The sequence below is a fragment of the Ambystoma mexicanum genome, chromosome 2p, assembly GCF_040938575.1.
Source record: "Ambystoma mexicanum isolate Mex_15411 chromosome 2p, UKY_AmexF1_1, whole genome shotgun sequence".
In the NCBI taxonomy this organism is placed as follows: Eukaryota; Metazoa; Chordata; class Amphibia; order Caudata; family Ambystomatidae; genus Ambystoma; species Ambystoma mexicanum.
The window spans coordinates 445,243,955-445,268,038 of record NC_090923.1 but is presented as its reverse complement, the minus strand read 5'-3'; the positions used below and the strand labels follow the sequence as shown (position 1 = coordinate 445,268,038).

The following is a 24,084-nucleotide window of genomic DNA, read 5'->3' as shown; positions in this document are numbered from 1 at the left end:
TCAACTGGGTTATTATTGGGGTATATTATTGTAAAAGGCATGATCATTTTTGGTTTGTGTTCAACCCGAATATCTTTGTTTCCATTGATAAATGCTCTAATCTGGTTCTTGCGTTGAGACTTCATCACACACATTTATATTGTCAGAGTTAATACATGAATAGTACTTTATTACAGCAGGGGAGAATTCTCCCTGTTGTAAAAATACATAGCAACGTTATCTCAATGGCGCTCAGTTTATCAATCTTGGAAAGATGAAGGCGTGTGCTAGCCCTGCCATGATTCAAACCTGTGACTGCATGTTACAGTGCAGAAAGGTCTCTGAAGCAAGCAGTAATCGTAGGAAATCTTTAGATTGCCCCTTTTATAAGGCTAGGTTTGACATGCACATAGTGCAAATGCAATGATATGAACAATATAATAAAGTATGTCTATCAATTGTACCTTTGAGAAGTACAGGAAAGAGGAGGTATGCTAATTCATGATTGTCGAAAAGCACAAAACTATAGAGTATGATTTTTATGCTACAGGTCTGGAAAATAGAATTTCCATCATGGTGTTATGATGCAATATCTAGGAATGTGGGGCAGGATTCACAAATATTTGCTGCAAATTAGGAGTTGTCAATGGGAATCCATATTTGTAACTGCTACTTCTACATCGACGAGCCTTCATCCGGAGCATACTTAGTGGTGCCTGAAGAATAACTGAGATGCGCTTGATCAAATCTGTGTGAAAGTGATTTGATGTCTCTTTTAATGTAGTTACATAATATTATGCTGTTTCTTACAAACAGAAATTATTTTTCTGACTTTAGGGCAAATGATCTCGAGACTGCTCATCAACTGTTCTGGACACAAGCTGACTTTGGTTACGTGAAAGCGAGACTGGATGAAATGCAGGTTCTGTGCAGACCTATGGCAATGGTAGGCAATTAACTCGCACAGCTTGTTATGCATGTCAGTTTTCTTTTTTCTTTAAGCTAACACTGTTTTTTGGCAGGGTGATTCATTTCTGGCTTGTTCAAGCAACCTTCAACATTGCAGAGCAACAAACATGTACATGGATCTGAGATCACCAAGGAGGACCAATGAGAGGTCAGTATGTGGTTTGTACAACATTTAGACCATGATTGAATCACCTCTTACTTTACATAAAATATTACTTTTATGCATCAATGTGGAGCTTAAGATATTAATGCTTTCTTTGTTTTATGTTTTAGATTTAAAGAAGATTTTTTTCAAACGGATGAAATTGGGGGTCATTGTAGCCTTGACATACAAGCACTAACGGTTCAAAATCAACGTAAAAGTCCCCTGCAATCCTGGTACCGTTTTTTTTATCACAAATATTTATAGTTGTATGTTTTTACGTATGATAGTACAAAAGGCTTCTATGTTAGTCATAGCTTTAAATAAAATAAAAAGTAAAATAATTGAAGTTTAATTGTTTCTAACAGATATTTTAGTACATTGCTAGCCAAATTTCAAAGAAAAGTATTAACAAACCGAAATGTATTCATATTCAACGACCCTAAAGACCAGCAGGCAGAACTCATTGCTGTCTCTCTCACTGAAATTGGCTACAGCCAAAAAGTAACATCCCCTACGCACAACAAAGGGAGAGCCCTTGACTGGGTTGCTGACCATAACTGTACAGCCACCATTATATCCACCAACCCATAATCTTGGACCAACCAGCATCTCATAGCCTTCTCACTAGAAGCCACAATGCTTTCCCCCCAAAACAATCCATTGGCCCTCTATTCCCACTAGGAATAAAAAAAACATCACAGCTGAAAAAAGAATACCTCTTATACTACCAACTCTCAATTCTCTTCCGGACTCTACCGACCCTTCCACCTTGGTCGAGGAATATAACAAAATAATGACTGCAGCCCTTGACACCATCGCCCCACTATAAATCTGAAAATGCATACCTAAAAAACACCTCAATACCTGGTTCACCCCACACCTCAAATCACTAAGATTAGAAAAGAGAAAAAACAAAGGCATATGGAGGCATTGCCCAACGGATGACAATAGGGCTAATCTAACCAATATATCCACCCTCTACAAGAAGGAAATTATAATAGCCAAACACAATATCTATGACAAAATAATCTCACAAGCCAATTCAAGTAGAAAATAATTATTCACAATTCTTAAAGAGCTCGAATCTCCCATACCCGACACAGACACCTGTGTAAAGGACAGAAACTGTTGCACTAGCATTCAAAAAGCACTCTCCGATAAAATAACAAGCGTACAAGGCAAAATTGCCAAAAAGCAAAACAACCGCCAGAACCTAGCACAACAACATAGCAACTCCAAACTCACCCCGAAACCCTCCGATCGCTTCAACTTTGTTAGGCAGAATTATATGCAGTACCCTTTGGGAACACCACACACAATTAAGACTACAAGTGACAGTACAAATTCACTTTTGGTACAAGCCTGTACTACACAGTAAAGTTGTAGCGATGGCTGAGCAGCCAGACGTATCTCAAGAATAAGTGAGCAGTATCAATAGTTACACAAAGGACAGCAATTACTATGATTCAAACAAACACTGACTCGAGGTTTCTGAGTAAAAGAATATACATTTGTTTAAAGCACCTGGTAGCCTCTGGGCCTGGTTTGCGCTATACAAATAAAATAAATACAAATACAAACATCAGTTCTAAAACATTTCACAAAGTAAAAACAGTTGAAAAATCACGTTACCAATATACCACACCACTCCCGATTCTGGACAAGTTAGAACTCAAAATTAAGTAAAACCAAAATGGCACTCCAGCAATTTGAAAAGGGAGGGAAAAACAAAGTTGGACTAAAATTGAGCAGCACCAACAGGTAGGTAAGCAGGGCAATCTAGAAAGAGGAACTACAATGATAGAATCAAATAAAAAAGGCTTAGGGCCAAAGTCAATAGGACAAAAATCTTTTTGCTCAAGATCACACAGTTCAGGGTAGTTTGCAGTTAAGTCTTTGCCAAGAGTTCCGGGCGAAGTTGGTCGGCAGAAAAGTTAGTTTAAAGAGAAGATAAGAGAAGGAAAAGCCCTCGGATTGGCGAAAGGTTTCACACACCTTCATCGCAGCTGGACGAAACGAACAACCGGATTTGAACAGTACCTTTAAATGGAGAAGAAGCTGTAGCTGAGGCGGACGTTCCTGGTAGTTCCTGCAGGCTCACGGTTCCTGAAGCGACTGTCGGACTGACATTAAGTAGGAAGACTGGAGGGTCCTGCACTACCCAGGGAAGAAACCAGCAGCAGAGCAAAGCAACGAATAAAAGGTGCGCTCCTTAAAACCCAAGCAGGGTCCGACCTTCCTGGCTATCCGGCCCACTGTAGCTCTGTACAGCGAATTCGACCAGAGGAGTGAGTCCTGGCTTGAGGTTTGGGCAAACTGGTTGGTCCCACCAGCTCAGAGGAAGAAGATTCCTGGAGGATCTTCTCTTGTCGTTGGAGTCTGAAGATTCGGACCTGCAGCAGGGCTTCACCGGGCGGTTCAGTCGTTTCAGGGGTCCTCTTCTGTCAGCTCCTCATCGGTTCTTTCGTTCGAGTGGCGACTCTGCCTTTCCAGCCCCAGAGATCTGCTTTTTATGTAGTTTTCCCCCATTCACACAGCCTGGCTGTCAATCACACAGCAGGGTGGTTGTCCTGGCGGGACAGTCACCTAGCCAATCAAACAGGAGTATGACTTAGGTTACCAAGGGAACCCTTTGCAGGGGTCCTAAAATCCCTCCCTCATATCCTGCCTACCCAGACTTTCAGGCGCCTTAAGGAGGGCTTCTGGTAAGAAGCGAAGCCAGCGAAAGGACAGCGAACAAAGGAACCAAATCTGGTGTGGCGCCCCGAGTAAAACACGAGAAAGACATTTTCAAAAAGAAATGGCGACTAAACCCAGCCGGAACTGTATAAAAATGTATATGGTCTAGCGGGTTTACGTTTCAGACTACCAAGATAGCCTAAAACACTACTGTGGTTATTTAAGATAACCGCGGTAGAAAAAACAGGGTAGTTACCACTGCCACCAGCCAAGTCTTGATGAAGAGGGAGCGAAACAGTGCTCCAAGATAAACAGACAAAAAGGGATAAGTATTAACCCTTTCCAATACTCCATGTAAGATGGGGTGTACTGGGTCTGTGGATTAAAGAGACTAAATAAAGTTAATGGCAACTTTACATGTTTCTGGGAGACAGTAGTCAGTCCTAGAAAATGGAGTCTGAGTTGGGAAGTTTAAAAGACAACCCTGTGTCACTGCAGTGAGGGTGCTGTGTAACACACAGTAAAAATATGATGCCTGTGGAGTAGGTGATGCTCCACAGTCCAAGAACACACATAAATGTAAAACACACACAGCAAAACACATGTAAGAGTGGGGAAAAAGGCTCACACTCTTACCAGGTGAAAACAATAAATCCTAGAAATCCAGCAAAGCTGCTGAGGGACTCAGTAGGTAAGGGAAATTAGCCATTCTGGAAAATTCTCCCTAACGAACTTCACAAAAGTCTCCATCCTGGAGGTTGAGAAAATCATCCTCACGCTCAAGCCATCCAATTATCAAGGAGACCACTGCCCAGCCCAAATTATTAAAGATGCAGCTAGAGATTTATCCCCTTTTATCTCCAAGCTCATCAATGCATCATTCGTCACTGGTACCATCCCAAACAATCTCAAAGAATCCTGGGTACTCCCGCTGCTCAAAATACAATCCTTAAACCCCTCCCTACCCACCAATTATAGGCCCATCACCACTGTCCCCTTCCTGCTTAAAATCTTGGATACGGTAGAATACCTCCAAGTTCAAAAATATCTTGAACAACATCATCTACTAGGAGTCTGCCAGTCGGGATTCAGACCATAACATGGGACTGAAACAGCATTGATCGATCTTAAGGTACAGATTGGCACCCTCAGAGACAACGGCCAAACCGCCTAATTGCTCCTGCTCGATCTGTCGGCTGCCTTCGATTTGGTTGACCACAAAGTCCTCTGTAATCACTTGGACTCGGCCGCACATTTCTCTCAGGACACCATCATATTGCCGGTCAAGTGGCACAGCGAGTAGAGCGCTCGCTTTGACATCAGTGCAGAGCCTGCGAACGCAGGTTCGAATCCCGGCAGCGCCAAACTCAGCGTTTCATCCTTCCGAGGTCGATAAATGAGCACCACACACCGTGGGTAATAATAAGCAGCGCTCAGATACCTGAGGGTTCGTAGCGCTATATAAATGCCAAATTATTATTATTATTATTATTATTATTATTATTATTATCAAATGGGTACAATCCTTATTGAAAGACAGGACCATGCAGGTCTTCTCGCAGTCAGCCTCCGCCAACCTCATTCCCATCACCTGCGGAGTACCTCAGTGCTCCTGTGTGTCGGCTACTATGTACAACATATTCACCAAGCCCCTTTTTGATCTCGATGGTCTTGATATCACCTACTCTAACTATGCAGACGATTCTCTGATCCTCTTACCGTTGACGGGCGATTATGACAAGGATTTGGCCTTGGTCAATGGCGTGTACCTCATCATCCAGGCATGGATGGCCACCTACAGTCTATGCCTGAATGATGACAAAACAGAACTCATCCTTGGTAATGCCACCAACATCAATAAACTCAGCCTCAAATACTCTAGTTTTGGCAATATAATCAAAGTTGCCAAAGAAGTCAAAACACTGGGCTTTTATCTAGACGCCACCCTCTCCCTTTCCAAACAGGCCAACTACCTGACCTCTACCACGGCCTACATATGTAAGCTCATAAGAGCTGCTAAACCCTTCCTCTGAACTCCTAGTTGTATCACACTGGCGAGAGCCTTGATCCTGTCAAGATTAGACTTCTGCAATGCCCTTTATCTTGGCGCCAACAAACAAATCATCAATAAGATCCAGACACTTCAAAACAACGCCCTCAGAGTGGCACTGGGTATCTCTAAAAAATGTTCACATCTCTGAGAAAAGGAGACTGAACAACTGGCTCACAACAAATGACAAAATTCGACTAAAGACAGCCTCTCCCACCCATAAATGCCTCAATAACGCCGCCCTGCACTACCTCACTGAAAGATTCACAAGACAATTAACTAACCGCCCGACAAGACTGACCAACTCAAGCCTCTTAATACCTAGATTGAAACAAGCCAAAATAGGGGCGGGGGTAGCTTCCCAGTCAGACGCCCAACTGTGGAACTCCCTACCGGCTGCCTTAAGAACAAACCAAACTTACGCTCACTTTCGACAGAATATCATCAATTGGTTTAAAGAAAACAACCATTAACCACTGTTCCTCTCATGGACCTCCATGACCAGGGCAACTGTACATAGTTAACTTTGGCTTTGGACACTCTTATCCTGTCTCTAATGTTGTATATTATTTCCACCTGTTTATTATTGCTGTATTCTTTCCACCGGCCTATTACTTTTCTGTACATTACTTGCCTTCTTCGTTTACTCTGCATATACCTCTGACTACTGCCCTATTGAATGTATATATGCACAGCACTGTAACCAAGCTGAGAACCCTGCCTGTCTTTCTCCGCGCCCTGATACCCTCGGGTCTGGCGTGCGCTATAAATAATAAAACAAACAAACAAACAATACATCTTGGTCATGGTTTCACATGAGCAGAATGACATGCCATGGGCACCAAGTGGATGACACCTGGTTTCAGACACCTACGTTCGTAATCCCATCTCCTAACATTCTTTCTCATTGTGTTGTCCTAAAAGCATGACCACATCCCTACTGTATTTGTTAGAGTTCATTGGCATCTGTTCCACATCATTGTTTCCTTTCTGAAGTTTAGGTAAAATGGTGCCCGCTTTCCCTTGCGGAGTATGCCCTGGCGATAGTTTTTTGTAAATGGACAGATGGAGGTTCAGTAATGAATGACATAACAATTTTTGTATTGTTGACGAAAGCATCCTAGTCATTGGTCAATCTGTATTTACCGAAATATAGACTTCATATTTTAGGAGCAAATATCATTTTCTGTCCTATCGCTGCTGTCAATACTTGTGAATAAGTAGTGTTTTCATTTTCAAATACATTTTACAGTCGCTGTGTATTATAAAAGGCATATACCCTCTGTTGATTTTGAAAAAATTGAAGTGGGCTTACCACCTTAGGGACTTCCCTAGCACCAGTTCCTAGTAACTGCTATAATACAGTCAATGCCAACACTAACTGTGCTTTTGGTGATGGTGCAAATATTCAATTGCACTTCCTGTTTGCTCCACACACATATAGCCTTTGCTATCTTGACAATATGTTCCTCAAAATGAGGCGCTAGATATGGCATATTCCTCCCCACCATTCGCCTAGAGTAAAGAGCCATGAATTTTTTTATTTTTCTGCAAAAATGTGAAAGGGTATTCAATTGACAAGTGGTTAAATGAAAAGGATCTGTCACCCCGTCTCAATCCCTTTACTCCAGGTATCTTCAGCATGAAAGTTGGATAACTGGGCCTTTCAGATTAATTAATACTTACCACGGTCCGCTATCAAGATGGATCTGATATTGAAGTATTGCTAAAAAAAGATAAAAAAATCCTTGAAATAGACCCAGTCCTGTACTGGGAACTAGTTCAGGGATTTGAGAGCTGTTTTGTGCAGTGGATAGGCAATTTTAGAAGCACTCTGGTTGCAAAGTCTTGTATTCTCTATTTGGAATTTTCCCTCTTCAGAAGACCCAGCTCAGCCACATTGCTGTAATCTAATCTGGGAGCAATAAAAGGGGTTGGTTATCATTGCCTAATAAGGAATGAATGGAAATCCAAGGCTTCTGTAAACCGTGCAGCTCATAGAAACATCTTTTTACTGAATTGATTTCATAGGAATCATTTATGGCCATTAATCTCTGGATCCAATGAAATACCAATAATAGCAATGTCTCCACCTATTGCTTGTGATTATTGACTAAGTGGTTTTCCGAGGGACAATCATACTTCATCTTAGTATTGAATTGTGTCAGAATGCACTGGAATTCATATACTGGTGCTTACAGGGCTTTTTGCCTTGTGGTTGTGAGAGGTGTTTTTAGAAACATGACTTGGCCCTTTAAGCTAGTGCCAATATACTAACAATATTTTAATGTCATTAAACATTTTCAGGTTTGCAGAGCTTCAATCATTCTCCGCCCTCGGATTTAGGCCCATAGAAGATGGAAAATGTGACCTCATTGTTGAAAAGCCTACTATTTTCATGAAGTTAGATGCAGGTATGCAATGTAATGTTTTCTTAGATACAAAAATGCTGTTCCACATATATGCATTGCATTATATATGCCCATTAATTTAGTTGATCTTAAAAGTAAAACCTAGAAAGATGCTTGCCAGTTTTGGAACCATTTCACTGACCGCACTGATGACCCATCTGTGAAAGTACCCATCTTTATTGGGCACCTTTTAGCGCTCTGCATGCACCATCAATCAAGGCACACAAATCCAAATCGCTGTCGACAGAAGGCAGTTGGAGGGACAGCAAACCAATAAGGGAAATTGGGCGGGCAGAGGCTGAGAGCCCTCGAATACTGACAATACAGAGGAGGGGGAAATGAGAAATGACTGGGAAAAGAACCATATGAGGAGAAAAGTGGGCAGTAAAGGTGAGGAGGGCAGGAAAGAAAAACATATGGTCTAACTGGGTGGGCAGTGGGGCAGGGACATGTGAACCTAACGGGGACCTGGAGGGACAAAAGGAAGAGCATGGAAATGGCATCATTGGTATCATCTTGGCACTGCCCTTTTCTCGGACAAAGCAAGAGAAAACGGATCGGGATTGCTATTTCGTAGGTCACTTTTCTGTGATTTACATTCAAGCCCCCTTTCCGCCACATCCTTTTTAGGTTGCCTGTCTGTCTTTCCTCCCTTCAACCGCATGGGGCAACACCGTTTTTCTTTTCTTTTTTTTTTTTTTTCTTTTTTGCTTCTTTAATAATAAATCAGGTGTGAATTTGTTTACCGCAGAATCTTTTCTGCAGTAAAGTGACCCAGTTGCAGACAGTTTCAACTCATTGGAGGAGACAGTGGTGAAGCAGTTGTAGCAGGGTCACCTTCAAACGTTTGGATCTTATATGGGCTACACCTAGTTTATTAAGTAAAAGAAGAATTTGATTTTCTTAGTCTAGCGAAGGAGGTAGGAAGTTGCACTTGTCCTTGGGCATAGTAATACTCTTTAATCTTCACATATAGTAGCTCATATTTGAGTCTCCGTGTAATTCGGCAGTGGGGACCTGTTTGCACTTTTGCATGCACAGGTCCTTGACGCCGAATGGTCCTCACTTGCACAGCGGACTGTAAAGGGAGAGGGAAATCATGTAAGCCGCCTTTTGCCTTTTCCCTTTTTCAAATTGAGTGAATGCTGCCTGCCATGTAGTTATGGCAGACAGTGTTTACAATGGATTTGTGGGATGTTTCAACCCACTAGTCCAGGCCCTGCAACATTACTGTGCATTGCCTGCAGCAGAAACATCGGAATGGCCGCCCGAAAGCATGCTGCTCACTAAAAATCACCAGAAAGTGCGCAGTAAAAATCTGAAAAATAGGCCGCCATCCACTTTTGCCTATGTCAGTGGTAACACAGGAGACCACTGCCAAAACCCATCATTTGGCTGCCCAAAGAGCAAAATCATTGCAAAAGAAATACAGAGCTGTTTTAAAAATCCGTTTTTCCCTGGCTGTCAAATTTGCAAAAATCATGGCTCACAAACCACCCAAAAAGATCCAACCTCCTTGTTGGGTGGTGAACATCATCCTACTTCGAGAATCCACATAAATATAATGTCAGCAGAAGTATATGTTATCTGAACAAAGTCCACTTTTGAAGATGGTTGCTGAAAGGAATCTGTCAAAAATGGGTGTAGTACCGTTACTCACCTCTGTCAGAAGCTGGCGATTTAAAACCTGTCATGTGTAATGTTGTACATTGAACTCAAACTATGCCAAAGAAAGACTTGCTATCAGAAGCCTAAGAGGTGGATACAATTCAAAACTATATTCTAAAAAGGCTTGAAGTAAGAAATTGGTTAATGTATTTGTTAAAAATGTAAGTTATATTTTAAGACAAGACAATTTCAGACATTGGGTTTAAGAGTTAAAGTTTCCCACACTGGGCTTCAAACACATTCCACACCTCCTCCCTAAACAAAGGAATCTTTTCTCCTGTGCTCTGCTTAGAAACTGGCAGGCTGGTGTGAAAGTAATGGGCAGGGGCACCCTAGCCTGTTGCTCTGAGTGCAGACAAAGGACTCCCTTGAGCTGAATGGAAATGCTAATTTGGGGCGTCAATAGAAACTGCCCTGGCAGGAAGAAGGCCATGTGACTCTCTGACTCAGCCAAGACCTTGGAGGCGGGCCAGCCTGAAAATGTAGATTTGAAATTGGATTAAATATATGTTTAAGGAAAATACTTCTAAAATATTGTACCAAACTGACAGAAATATGAAACTTAGAGATTATTAAAATGAAAAATTTGCTCACAGTTTAAAACTAATCTGGAATCTGTGTGATGTTCTGAGACTGAATTGTATGTGCATGTATAAAATGTGTAACCAACCAAAAGCGCAGAAAAACTGTCATTTGTGAACTGAAACTCGTAGGAACATGGGACTTGAACAGAGACGTGCCTTCATTAATCTGTGATGAGTATATGCAATATTAACAAGTCGTGCATATTGGAAATATGTTTTTTGGGAAAAATAGATTTTCTGGGTAAAAGCAAAGGGGGAGGTTCTTCTCTAGATTGTAAATGGCAGCATCACTATGACACATGATGACACACTGTTCCCTTCTCAAATCAGGGGACAGGGAATTATCTGACCTATTAGATCCTTAGACGGTTGGGCATAGACAATCAGCCTCCCCACCCACTTTGGAAAATGGATAAATAGGGACTGCTGAGGACAGGCAGGACACACACTTTCTCACTCATCAACTGATCCCCTGGCGAAGCACCCTGCAGGAAGATCCCGACTCCAGATCCAGACTCCAGAATCCAGACTCTAGAACTTCGAAGCAGAAAGGACCAATCCAAAAAGCTGAACCCTTTTCAGCAGGCCTTTAGAAATCTTGCAAACCTTATTTTAACCCCTAAACCTCCAAGGGGCACCACACGAGTCCCGGTGCCCTGATCCTGTCCGGTGGCGAGTGAAGTCCAAACCCTTGACCAGATCTTTGACAGGCCCATTCCATTCCAAAGCCTCAGGAGTGAGTATTTAGTATAGAACTGTCCATAGTCATCTCTTAGTTTAAAGTAATCATATTCAATCAATTTCAACCTATCCAGAACTGCATTATAGAACCTTGTGTCCATCCTGAATTCTTCTCATTATATAGCCTGTGATAATTGTAGCAATAATCATCTGTGCGCTGATATTTTCTGAACAAAGTCAAGTGCCCTGGCGCACAGCAATCAGAGCGGAAGGCGCCCTGTTCTGGTGGTTGTCCAGTTGGGTATCTTGTACTTTCATAGCTCCTTAGTATAAATCCATCTTGGTTCCTAATCTTTAAAGCACATCTTTCATTTTGAATCTTGACTCTGTTTCTTGAAAGATCTACCTTCACAAAAACCTCTAACTTTTGAACCGCACGTCCTAGACATTCCAATTCTTTATAGTTTTTCCGCAATCGCGTTTCCCACACGCGGAAAAGTTGCAGCGAATTTGCAATTTGGCTCAATTTCACCCCATGTAAAACAGCTATTTCTTGCTTTCAACTTCTGAATTTCGTATTCCATCTGCTAATCATTCTATAATCATTGCTAGTGTTGACCTGAACCAATCCAAAGCCACTCTCACTAGTTCTGAATCCCATTTAGCGAATTAGAATTAATTTTAGCATTTTCCCATTCATTGCAAATCACATTCAAAAGCATTTTGACCTGTTTTTAAAGCATTCCTGTTCTCTCTAAGCTTGCGGGGGGGGGGGGGTGAGATTGAAACTGCAATTGTTGATTGTTATTCCTGATACCTGTGTGCACTCATTCCATCTCTTCATATTGCATACTGGGGGGAGTGAGTAGTAACAGGGGAAAGAGTGATCATATTGTCTTTTGATTGAAGTCGTATCAAGTTTTATTTCTGTGTTGCATTCCTTCCTATCATTGCAATTTCTTGAACCATACAAAGTATTCTCTGTTAGATTATTCTTCCTATTCCTACTCCTAAGTGATTAAAGAGATTGTTGATATTGTAATATTACCCATTGCTGATCATTGTTCATATTCCTAAGTGTGATATTCAGATATTATTCATAGTCATAAAAGTGTAATCTATATATTGTTCAATTCTTCAAATAAATCTTTTAATTTGCAAAACAAACCTATTTCTTGGTTCAGTGAGACCAGGGGAATTCAAAGAGAGGGGCGTTATATAAGGGTACATCATCCAGAATTAAAAGAACTTTGACATAAAAATATATAAATAAGGGTTTCCATTAGGCATCCCATACTAGGCATTGACTTAGTTGGAGTGCTGGATTGAAATCACTTACAGATTCCTTTGAAGTCTTTCTGCTTTTTGCTGGTGCAAAAGGCCGGCGGGCTCCATAGGAATCTCCAGCATTTCCGCTGGCATGAAAATCAATGCTGGTGTAAATGGAGTATTTGTATGACTGAGAGGAAGGGAGCAGCAGAAACCAAGAGCTGGAGGTAAGTTGGGCACCCCACCGGCAAATAAACAGCACGAAAGTTGAGGAGAGAAACTTGAGCGATCATTGCATTCTGAGTACAGTTTTTCGTATTAAGCCTCCTCAAGTATTTGAAGTTTTTGGTTTAGATCATTTGAATGTAAACCCCCCCTATAAATAGAACATCCGGGAACAAGAAGAATATCTTATTGGCAAGTAACTGTCCACATGTTTAAAAAAATACCACCTTGGACTGGAAATTCTATACGTTCAGATCTGATAATTTACTGATTTCTTAAACTACATTTAACCCACTTTTTTGCAGAGGGCGGAGCGCAACAAATCGATAGTGGGTGAAGCATTGTTAGGTGTTTTATTCTGCGTTAGCTGACAAAAAAAAATTGATGAGGGCAGAGATTAGATTTACTAGGGGCTTGAAGGAGACCGATAAGGTGGATTTAGCTAACAAAGTTTAAAAAAGTGAAGCAACGCTATAAGAACTGGTTACGGTGTAAGTGTGCTCGAAAATATCAGGCAGATGCTGAGGAAATGCTTTTAGCATTAAGCAATAAAAATGTGTCTGCTTTTTGGGGGTTAGTGAATGAGATCGGTATTCTGCAGGCAGAATGACCACTTAAAGGAATGGTTCGGTCAACATTTTGTAATGTCCCTACGGGTCGAGTTTTTCGTCCATTAAACGCACGTGAAAACGGGCACCAGGGCGCTGCCATTTTGTGATAATCTTATCACTTGCCCCATCGCCCTGGCTGACCTGCTTTTGCGGCACTAAATCATATCCCCCACCCCTGAGCCTTACATGATCAAAACATTCATATTCCCCGCCTCTCTCCGTGACGTCACTGTGCTGCGTAGGCAAACGCGCCCAGTCGTCTTCTACGCGACTTCACACAGAACCCGAAAACCAACACAGATCAACTCGCAACACAGCGCGCCACAATTCGGAATATGAAACTGTACTTTTAAATCAAATAGCAACACGGTACATTTGGTAAAGTACATTTATTTGGCATTAAATGTTTATAGAATATTCATCAATTGGCATTTTAAATCGGAATGTGATATATATATATTTTTTTCTTTTCTCTCTATCCGCAAATGCTGTTCCGTTTTATCGTGAGTCATGCGCTGTTCCTTTATGGTACACAGGGTGTTGGTTTTCGTTAAAAGAAGCACTTTGGTCGCATGGTGAACTGCAAGGCTGTTCCATCAACTAGGCACTAGGCCAGCGTAAAGGTTGATATGTTGCTTCTAGCTGCTAGTACCGCGTAAGGGCATAGGGGGCCCTTGGCGATCGTCCCATAAAATCGTCAAAGTGGTGCACTTGTTTACGAGAAGCTGCTGGCGGTTGAAAAAACCATCTGCCGGGGTCTGAAACTGGTGGCAGTAGCAGTAGGGTAGGATACACCTGTTTTGAAAACATAAAAATTATAAATAGTCTCGCCAGCTGATCTTTATTACTATTATTCATTTTATTTATTACGGCCGATCAGAAACTATTTGCTTGCAAGGATAGTGCAATGGAGAATGTTTGGCTCTAAAATCAATGCGAAAACTAACGAAATAAATCGAGGTTAACACACAATGAGAAACGACTGTTTGTCTACATGCATGTGGAATGTGGACCTGCATGCCCATGTGCCCGGTACAAAGACGATCCCACAAACGTTTTACTTGCTCTTCATTCATTCATTCATCCATTCATTAATTCTTCATTCCGGTATAATAGCGTCTAAAGAGTTACTTACATTATATTTGCAATTTCCATTGAAGTCCTTTCGGCATGGTCCCTGTGTCTCAAGGTAAAAAAACAATAGAACCTTATACTGCCAGTGCGAGTTGTGGGCCTCTTCAGGCCGCGAGCTGAAAATCAAAGCCGCTGACCTTCACTCGAAATGAGCATACATTCTTACTTTGCAACATCCCGTAGTAAAGCCATCTGTGAGAACTTGAATTTTCGAATCCATCTATGTACTGGGCCTCAATGTGCAAATGCGAACTGGCTTCTCTCCCATCTGCAACGGCTCGCTTGGTGCGTTCTAAGGCCCCCAATTTTGTCCTCGTTGTCTGTGAGCTTTGCAGCCCTACAGAACCATAACTATGGGGATATTGACTTTTTGGGGGAAGGTCAGGGAAAGTATAAAGTACCCGAGGAGTTGAGTTGAAAGTGAGATTTATTGTTTGTTTGTTTTATTATTTGCAATACGCAAGCCTTATTATTTGCAATACGCAAGCCTCCCCTCAGTTAACAGTGCGCAGCATTTACATGAGATTGCAAAACTTAGTTACATCAACAAAAATATATACATACACATATTGACAAGGTCAGCGATATGAGGTGAATAGAGAGAGAAGTCAAAGATGACACCCAGGTTGTTCGCCACCCAGGATGGTGAAGGTAGGGGTTAGGGTTTGCATACTTTGTATGTACACTGTACAATAACATTTTTTTACAAAAAGACAATCAGATTATAATGATTTAAACCGGAATGTGTACTTCTCAACAAGTTCTTCTTTGGGTGGACATGGCACAGTGGCAATGTTTGGTGGCAATGCATCAGTGCTCTGCACAGAAACACTCAAAATTCCATATCTGTGCTTCTCGAGTACAGCAACAATAAGGACTTTAACAAAGTCGAACTCCATTTCCTCATACACTGGTTTGATCACCCATTGCTTACTTCTTTTTGCAAAGGCCGTAGTGTAGTGAAGCATCCCTACGTTACCTGTAGTTCTAGATTGTTCACGGCACACATTCTCGTTATGGGCCAAGACCGCAAGTAGAGTCCTATATTTCATGCCCTGCATGCTGAAATGCAAGCGCTTTGGCCTGTACTTTAGGCACATATTGTGGAACACTTCCAAACCTCCTGTGTGACAGAATTCTGTCAGCCCCCTCAAATCTCTTTATAGTTTTATCAAAAACCATCTTCTCAATGGTTTTGTGTGTGGGTGAAGATGGAACCAACCACTTCTTCTTCCGTGCCTCCTCTGGGGACAAAGGGCCATGTTCACATTGGTGTAAATGTAGGTTTTCTGTCCAGCGGAGGACGTTGGTACAGTGGTGCATCAGTGACCGCCATTTTTCAAGTAGGATTTCCACTGACCCTTCACAAGTTTTGGAGCTCCACCAAAGATGGTTGCTGATAGACTGGGACCACTGTGAAATACTTTCCAAACCTTTTTTTTTCCCTGCTGCCGAGATTTTCTTGTTGATTTGATTTAGCAAGATGCCATACATCAAATTGATGTTTAATATGTGGGAACTGCTCTCTCATTGTCTTGGCAATTGAAACGTGTCTGTCCGTGGCTATGAGGTCGATGTGCATTCCCCTCGATTTTAAATATTCCACTGATTTTATAAATCCTAGTTTCTCCATGGCCACTGAGGATTTACATTGGGACACCTGCACAACCACCGAACTCAGAATTTTCTTACTATCCCATGTCCTGAAAGTGGTAGGTGCAGTACTTGGCAGAAAAACCAGGGCTGTTGCACTGTCCATCGCCGGCTAGCCTGAATCGTTTGCCTTCGAATGTACTTGCTAGAGACAATTGTTCAATTTTCCAAGGATCACTAATGGCCAGAAATAGATAATCACGTTGGTATCTGTAGTACTGCGTTTAAGAAATTAAATGGAGTCCCACAAACTGAAAGAAAGACTTTAACTTTCTAAAACTGGAGCCACTAAAAAGTGATGCAGTTGCACACAGTAGATTGCCTGCTGGCAGTTTCCCCAGCATCGGTTATGCAGACCATGAGAACGTATGATTTAATCTACAGGCGGCATGTATTGTGACGTTACTGCCTTGTTTTTGACGAGTCACATGAATCAATGGCTTCCGACATACTTTCCCTCTGACGGAATGCCCACATTTCAGCATACTTATAATACCCATCAAACAACTGTTGAATACTATGTATTTGCCCTCTTTCATTAGACTGTCATCCGTCATCACACTTGTTATGGACTGCATCGTTGAGGACATATCAGCAGCATTTAAAGAAATATTGCCTATATCAGGTTCTGATGCGTCGGTGAATGCTGCTGCTGGTTCATTCTGTCATTTCAACATCTGTTACTTCAACATTGATGGGAGAACACAACAATGTCGACAGCTTTTTTGGTGGCAATTTTTTGGCGGGTGTAGATTGTGTGAATTGATCTGCGACTACTTCAGAGCTATCTTCAATACATTCAGTATCATCTTCTTGTGCTGTTGCAGTCGCACTGTAGCAATGGTCCTTTACAACTTTGCTGGATTCTCCGGACACATTCATTTCATGTTCTGGCCATTGGACATGAGCATCTCTAGTCTCAACACGCGGCGTCTGAATTAATAGTTCCTCCATAGTGTAAATGGTCAGGCAAGCAACATCTCTCATTCGCTTCACTGTCTGTGTATGTATAGTTTGTACACCCACGGGTAACTAGAGGACAGATTGGAAAAGGGATGTTCAGTTTAAACACAAGATAAAGTAAAGTACAATTGACTGGAAAAAAACATAAAATAGTCCCCAGCACAAAAACATTTCTAAAGTTATGAACTGATTGTAACTAACCTTATTTTTGTTTCTTTTCTTTGCAACTTTTTTGACTCAACCTTCAACATCTGCACGCTGTAGCTCCGATTCGTTTCCACATCTCTTCCCTTCCTGTTGCGCTGCAACAACTATATTTTCTGTATCCGCATAGACCGCACGGATTGAGGCTCCATCGACTCCCTGAAACACAGTACTTTCATTACTATGTATCACAATATTGTTAGCATAAAACACACGTGAGGACGAACACACAAGTACATCTCAATAGCTAAACACGATTTAAACATTGTGTAGAACAATCAAACGACAAGTATTCGAGCTCTGATGACCTAGTTTGATGGAACTGTCAGTATCCATACCTCTGGCTCTGCATGGACTGCCATGAATGATTGTATTGGAGAGGATGCATCAGCAACTCCCTGAAACACAGTACTTGAGTTAGTATGGTTTTCAATATTGTAAACATACACACACTTGGGGTCGACGGCACAGGTACATATAAAGAGATAACCACAAATGATGCTTTGTCTAAAAGAATCATGGAATATTTAAATATGATCCGATTTAATCGACTTATTTCTCCGATTTCTTTACATCTGCATCATCTAAATGGGATGTTGTGATTGTAGTGGAAGCTCCATCGTCTCCCTGAAACACAGTACTTGCGTTAATAGGGAAGAAAGTATAGCAAATGGAATCACGTTATATGATCACGCTCGATGGCGCTGTCAGTATCCATACCTCGTGCTGCTGAAGAATATCTAGGGATGTTGTAAATGTAGTGCGCACTTCCGAAAGCTGTTGCACCGATTCGTATCCGCATGGTCCCGCTTCCACTTCCCCTGGAATTACTTGAATGTCAGGCTCCGCATCAAGTGCGGGGGTTGACGCTTCAACAACTGCCTGAAACATAGTATTTGCATTAGTAAGGATTACAATATTGAAAACATAACACACACTTGGGGTCGACCGCACAGGTACATATCAATGGCTAACCACGAATGAAACATTGTGTAGAACAAATGACAAGTGTTCCAGTCCTGATGATCACGGTCGGTGGAGCTTTCAGTATCCATACCTCGTGCTGCTGGAGAACATCTAGGATTGTTGTCAATGTGGTGGACGCTTAAGCATCTCCCTGAAAGACAGTACTTGCATTAGTATGGATAACACTAATTATAACTGAAACCAAACACCAGGGGACGACAACCAAGGTGTATAACCATTGAAAAGCACTAACCAAACAATTGGTAAAATAATCACACGATACATAAAAACTATTACTTGACATGCATAAAACCAGTCTGTACCGGAATAGCCAAGTAAGATTACCTGATACGCGCTAGAAGTGGTTGATAACTGCAAGCACGTCACGGAAGTAGAATGTTCTTGCTTCAGATTCAAGGGATAGTCAAGCAGTTGTAAAGGTAAATTATTGTTTGATAATGAAATGCCAATATTTAAAATTGCCATGTAAGGAGACAGAATACTTGAGTAATGCATTTGAAAATGCGCAATATGGCACAGTTCCCTGTGCCCATATATAGATTTAGTTTATGGGTTATGAAATCTAAAAATAATATATTGATAAATGTCATTATTCAAAAAGCTATACACTCATATCAATGTCGAAAGTATTACAAATTGGAAACAACACCTAAAATATCAATGAATCCATTCGGCTACCTACACACTACCGCAATGCCTAAAGCTAAAAACGGACACTTGACTCACCAGTGGCGGAATGTGGACGAATAGGGTATCCAGTCATAATGTCGAATACAATATTTTCGAAAGTAAAAATGTCGAAAATATTTAGTCGAAAAACAAAAATTTCGAAAAACAAAAATGTCTACTTTTTTTCGATTTTTTTCGATTTTATGTGTTAATAATAAATATTTTATTAAACTTTTTTTTTTAAAATAATTAAAGGTATTTCCATGTGGGGTGGGGGTGATCGGGAGGATGGGGATAGGGGTTTGGGATGTTTTTTTTAATAATTAATTATTTAATATTATATTAAAGATTTTTTTTAAATAATTAAAGGTATATCTATGGGGGGTGGGGGGGATGGGGAGGAGGGGAGGGGGGTTGGGGTAGGGGTTTGGGATGGGGGGGTTGGGGGGGACCCCCCCCATAATAAATGTTACTATCTGGGTAAAAAAAAAAAAAAAGTGTTTTGGGTTTTCGATTTTTTTTTCGACATTTTTTTTTTCGAAATTATGACTTTTCCTATTATATGTATGTGTTTTCGACTTTTTTACATTCGACATTTTTTTTTCGACATTTTTGCTATTCGACATTATGTTTTCGACTTTTTGACTATAAACCGACGAATAGAGTGGGAATAGCGTTTGCAAGCAATTTTCGTGTCGTTCACCGTTTATTCTTCTTTGTTACCCAAGATGTGGCGTACATGTTCGAGGGAAAGTGCCGGCTGCAGATGCGGTATCGATCACCCCTCTTGTCCTCAAAGACTTGTTGGACTCTACTTTCAAGCTCATGCAGTGGATATCCGCAATGTCTGACCCATTCTCTTATTCGATCAACAGTTTTCGGGAATACATGCATTGTAGTGCCTTCAGATTTAGCATGGGTCTTCGTAGGCAAACCGCTAATCGAACAGGTCGGCATTGTCGAAAATTCTGAAAAGTAAATATCGACATTATTAAACAATCTTGATGAATGAAAATGTGATACAAAAGTAAATGAACCATACAATGTTCAATGCAAAGTTTGTTTTACTCGCCGGAACTATACCAGTTCATCATGTGTGGCTTAGTGTTTGCATAAGTTGCAGAAATTTGTAAATGATGTGACTAAACTCTGAACATGTAACTCGTCCCTTGGATGTTCTGTCTTGCATGAGAAGGAAACATGCTTACATTATAGACTGGACCCCCGAAGGATGCAATTCGATGACAATTGACACAGATGAAAATAAATAGATCTATCGATAGCATAAAAATTGAAACTCAAGTCAATAGCAATGAGCCAAATGAACATAGCACTATTGGGTACTCTAATCGCAAATAGATAGAAATTTAAAAATGACCGAAATATGACTAGGCTACATGGCCTTACCTTGACCAACAAACAGTTGGATTCAGCAGGCCGAGCAGTATGTTGCAGGAGAACAGGTAGATGGCCACAGGTAGCACACTGACGAGTCACAGATGGCACGACGACGAGCAGATTAGCATAGATCTCAGTGCTTCTCAGGTAGAACGTTCAGGAGTTGACTTGCAAAGCACAAAGATGTTCTCATGAGACATATCAAGTTGTTTATAAAGTATTAGAAACAGGGGTGTGTTTGTGAATGAGTGACGTGTGTATGTCTTTGTATTATGTGCTTTGCCGGGGGGCGGCCTTCCTCAGGGGAGGCCTGCCTGGAGACACAGGGTCTGAGGAGGCTATGTGAGCGATTGCCCCTTTGGCGTGGGATACCTTTTGAGGTGTACATGGTGTTTGGCACCTTGGCCGTTATCGCCCCTGACAGCACACCATGGCAGCGCTCATCCACGGGTGCGAAATGCCTTTGATAGGGGAGGGGGGGGGTGGATGGATGGGCCGGTGGGCGTGCAGACAAGGCACAGGAAGACTGCTGAATGGAGACACACTTATGTGGATTGCAGGGGGGGCGACCTGCCTCAAGGGAGGCCTGCCTGGAGACACGGGGTCTGAGGAGGCCATGTGAGCGATTGCCCCTTTGGCGTGGGATACCTTTTGACGTGTACATGATGTTTGGCCGTTATCGCTCCTGACAGCACACCATGGCAGCGCTCATCCACGGGTGCGAAATGCCTTTGATAGGGAAGGCGGGGCGGATGGATAGGCCGGTGGGCGTGCAGGCAAGTGTGTGGGAGCGAGGGGCCATCAGGCCCCTCTCATCCTTTACTTCTCAGTAGAAACTCGGACCAAGTGCCTCCAGTAGTGGGTTCGCCCCTTGCCCTTATGTGATTTTAACTTTGGTTGACGTTCGCGTAGATGGGACCACTGAGCAGGACACGGGGCATCCATTTTTGTACCCCCTTTCGACTCCATCTTGATGACCAGGCCTCACTGCGATAGTACAGCGCGCAGAGCACATGGCCCCCACCCTCGTTCCCACTCTGACTGGAAAACCCTGGAGGTATTTACAACAGCTAATAAATGTAACACATCAATCTTCCTCTGAGATCACTGTCCTGCATGTGAACCAGCCTGAACTAAGCACATAGCTCGTTCATCTCCACAAACGTGTCCTTGCCCACGCACCCTCGCCAGTGGAAACTTACTGCCATTCTGACCCTGTGTCCATGCAAGGTATTCTCTTCATGTGCCAGACCACTGACCACGCCATGATGCCCACCTAGCAGATCCCCAACTAACATTAGACCCCTACCACAGTATATCGTTGCCTATCAATAACAAATGCCACATACCGGATATTCTTGTGAGCACAGACCCACACTTCAACCAGTGTGTTAATTGATAGTATAGATATATGTGTGACTTTTATAAAGACATAACCTACTGGAAGACTTTGAACAAGTGTTATTTAGTGCATGCATTATTGAGAATATATTATGTTAGCTTAGATAGTCACCACCCCGCTTCACAGCGACCTGACCTTCACCCATTCGGAGCACAGATGTCTGACGTCCATCCTTGAATGGAGACACACTTCATTCATTTAAAAAATCAAAACAACCGTTGTTGAAATATATGTGGTGTTTTATTTTGTATCTTATTTTGATGGCACAAAAATACAAATACACATTGTACAGGTCAGGTTGCAGCACAGCGAGGGAAAATCCCCTGTACTGACCGCTGTCACTCGGGAAAGTTTCTCTTATGGCACGAACGGCACAGGCGGGTATTACTCTTCGAATGCGGTGTCCAAGCCTCCCGTGAAGCCACTATGTAAAGGAAAGATAGGCCACCAGCCGATACCACCTGTGAAAAAGAATGATACAAACTGTTTTTAAATGAACAAGATAAGTTTAATAAACGTTTGTTGTCAATGACAATTCTTGTAACTAAAGGCATTCTGCTTGGACAAATGCTATCTAGAGACTGCACACTATTGAACGACTTTCATGCGTTAACATATGTATATGTAATTTTGGATATAGTAGAAGACCATGAAATAGGAGTGGCATCACAAGCAGAGTATACTTACTCGTTACTCGGATTACGAGGACGAACAGTTGCGAGAGGTTCGTGCATAAGCACCATCATTATCCTCAACACGGACTGTGTGTGGCAGGCTGCCCTGAAGTCTGGCAGCTCGGTGATGCATTGCGGTCGTGGCATGCCTTCCGAGATGTAGGCCACGCATCCCGAGTTTTCACAGCAGCAGCAGTTCTCCTCCTCGGTTGTCATTAGCTCGCACAGATTGCATGTGCACCAGGTGGAAACACCGTCCATGTGACTAGGTCCAGTGTCTTCATCCGTTGATTCGTCCTGCCAACTGCCGTCCGAAGCCCCATCGTTTTTGCGTGTTTCCCTTTCCAGTAGTTCGTCCTCGGTATACTCGGGCTCGTACATGTAGGGCATTATTGTAGCCATTGTGTGGTAAACAAACTAAAATAATTTATAGCGATGGTACAGGTGTTCACACGGGCTACACGCGGCAAAGGTAGCTGACCAGAGCACAGAAACGAGTCACAGAATACTCAAAGTAACACAGAGAGAGGAATGGAATCGAAAATCTGCTGCTGTGTGTTGTGAAACGGTCTGTTTATGCTGGCTTCCTGCCGTTTCCATGGCGACACGTCATTAGCTCAAGCGCAGCGATTGTTGACACGAGACGTGCTTTGGCGTTGTGAAATGGGCGGTACGTGTCTGCTGATGACATGCTCATGGGCGGGGGATATGATTTAGTGCCGCAAATGCAGGTCAGCCAGGGCGATGCGGCAAGTGATTAGATTATCAAAAAATGGCAGCGCCCTGGTGCCTGTTTTCGTGTGCATTTAATGGAAGAAAACTCGGGTAAGGTCCATAGGAAATGTTTCTAAAATCTTGCGACTTAGGCTTAAAAACACATGGCCGACCCGTAGGGACAATAAAAATGTTTGACCGAACCATTCCTTTAATGCAGTGTCAGAACAAGAATGGTGCGCTCACTTTGAAAAACTGTATGGCTCAAGGGTTCCAATAGGCTTCTGTTTAGGTGTCTTTGTGGAGGAAAGTAATGTAAATTGGAAACGTCTGGTAGATCAAGAATCAATTTAATGAACTCTTGGTAGAATTCACAGCTCCAGGCTCCAATAAACTCTAAAATGTACTTTTTAAGAATGATCCCATTCTCTGCTCTATTATTTTGATAAGTTTACTGGGACAACCTGCAAAGACCTTTGATTTTCCTGTTACTTGTTGAACGGCGCTTGTGGTGCCAATCTTTAAGACCGGCTTGTGGTTAGACCCAAAAAACAACCAGCCAATCTCTGTACTAGATGCTGGCAGCAAAATGTTTGCATCGTTGATCTTAATGCATCTTGAAAGTTGGCAGAGAGAGGCTGGTTGTATTACAAAGTGGCAAACGTGGGTTCAGAAGGACCTGGAGTATGTCAGTTAATCGTTTCCTTCTAAGGTGTATTCAAAACCTGGTGTGGTCTAAGGGATACGGATCAGTATTTGTTGCTTCAGTGGATCTCTCGGCAGCTTTTGACCCTGTAGATAGCGGGCTCTTATGTAGTAAGTTGAAGAGATGAGGAATCCCTTATGGTCTATTGCAACTTATTATAGACATGCACGAACAATACAACATTCAGGTGAAGCTGGATCATGAAGGTTCCCTTTCCCGAAAAAGACCAACTAGTGTCTGAGTCAGACAGGGGTTGCATCTTATCCCATTGTCTTTTTAATTTATATGCTTCCGATGTTGGTGAAGCTT

At 42.1% G+C, this 24,084-nt stretch overlaps 1 protein-coding gene across 3 annotated transcripts in view; it reads left to right on the top strand.

The window, feature by feature from the left end:
- The window catches only part of EOGT (EGF domain specific O-linked N-acetylglucosamine transferase), a 728,283-nt gene that overhangs the window by 365,398 nt on the left and 338,801 nt on the right, over positions 1-24,084 (top strand). For all 3 annotated transcript variants that reach the window (XM_069643797.1, XM_069643799.1, XM_069643798.1), the window contains 4 exons: positions 817-925; positions 1,002-1,096; positions 1,222-1,326; positions 8,130-8,236. In XM_069643797.1, coding sequence (XP_069499898.1) covers positions 817-925; positions 1,002-1,096; positions 1,222-1,326; positions 8,130-8,236 — 416 coding nt within the window. The remainder of the gene's footprint in view (positions 1-816; positions 926-1,001; positions 1,097-1,221; positions 1,327-8,129; positions 8,237-24,084) is intronic.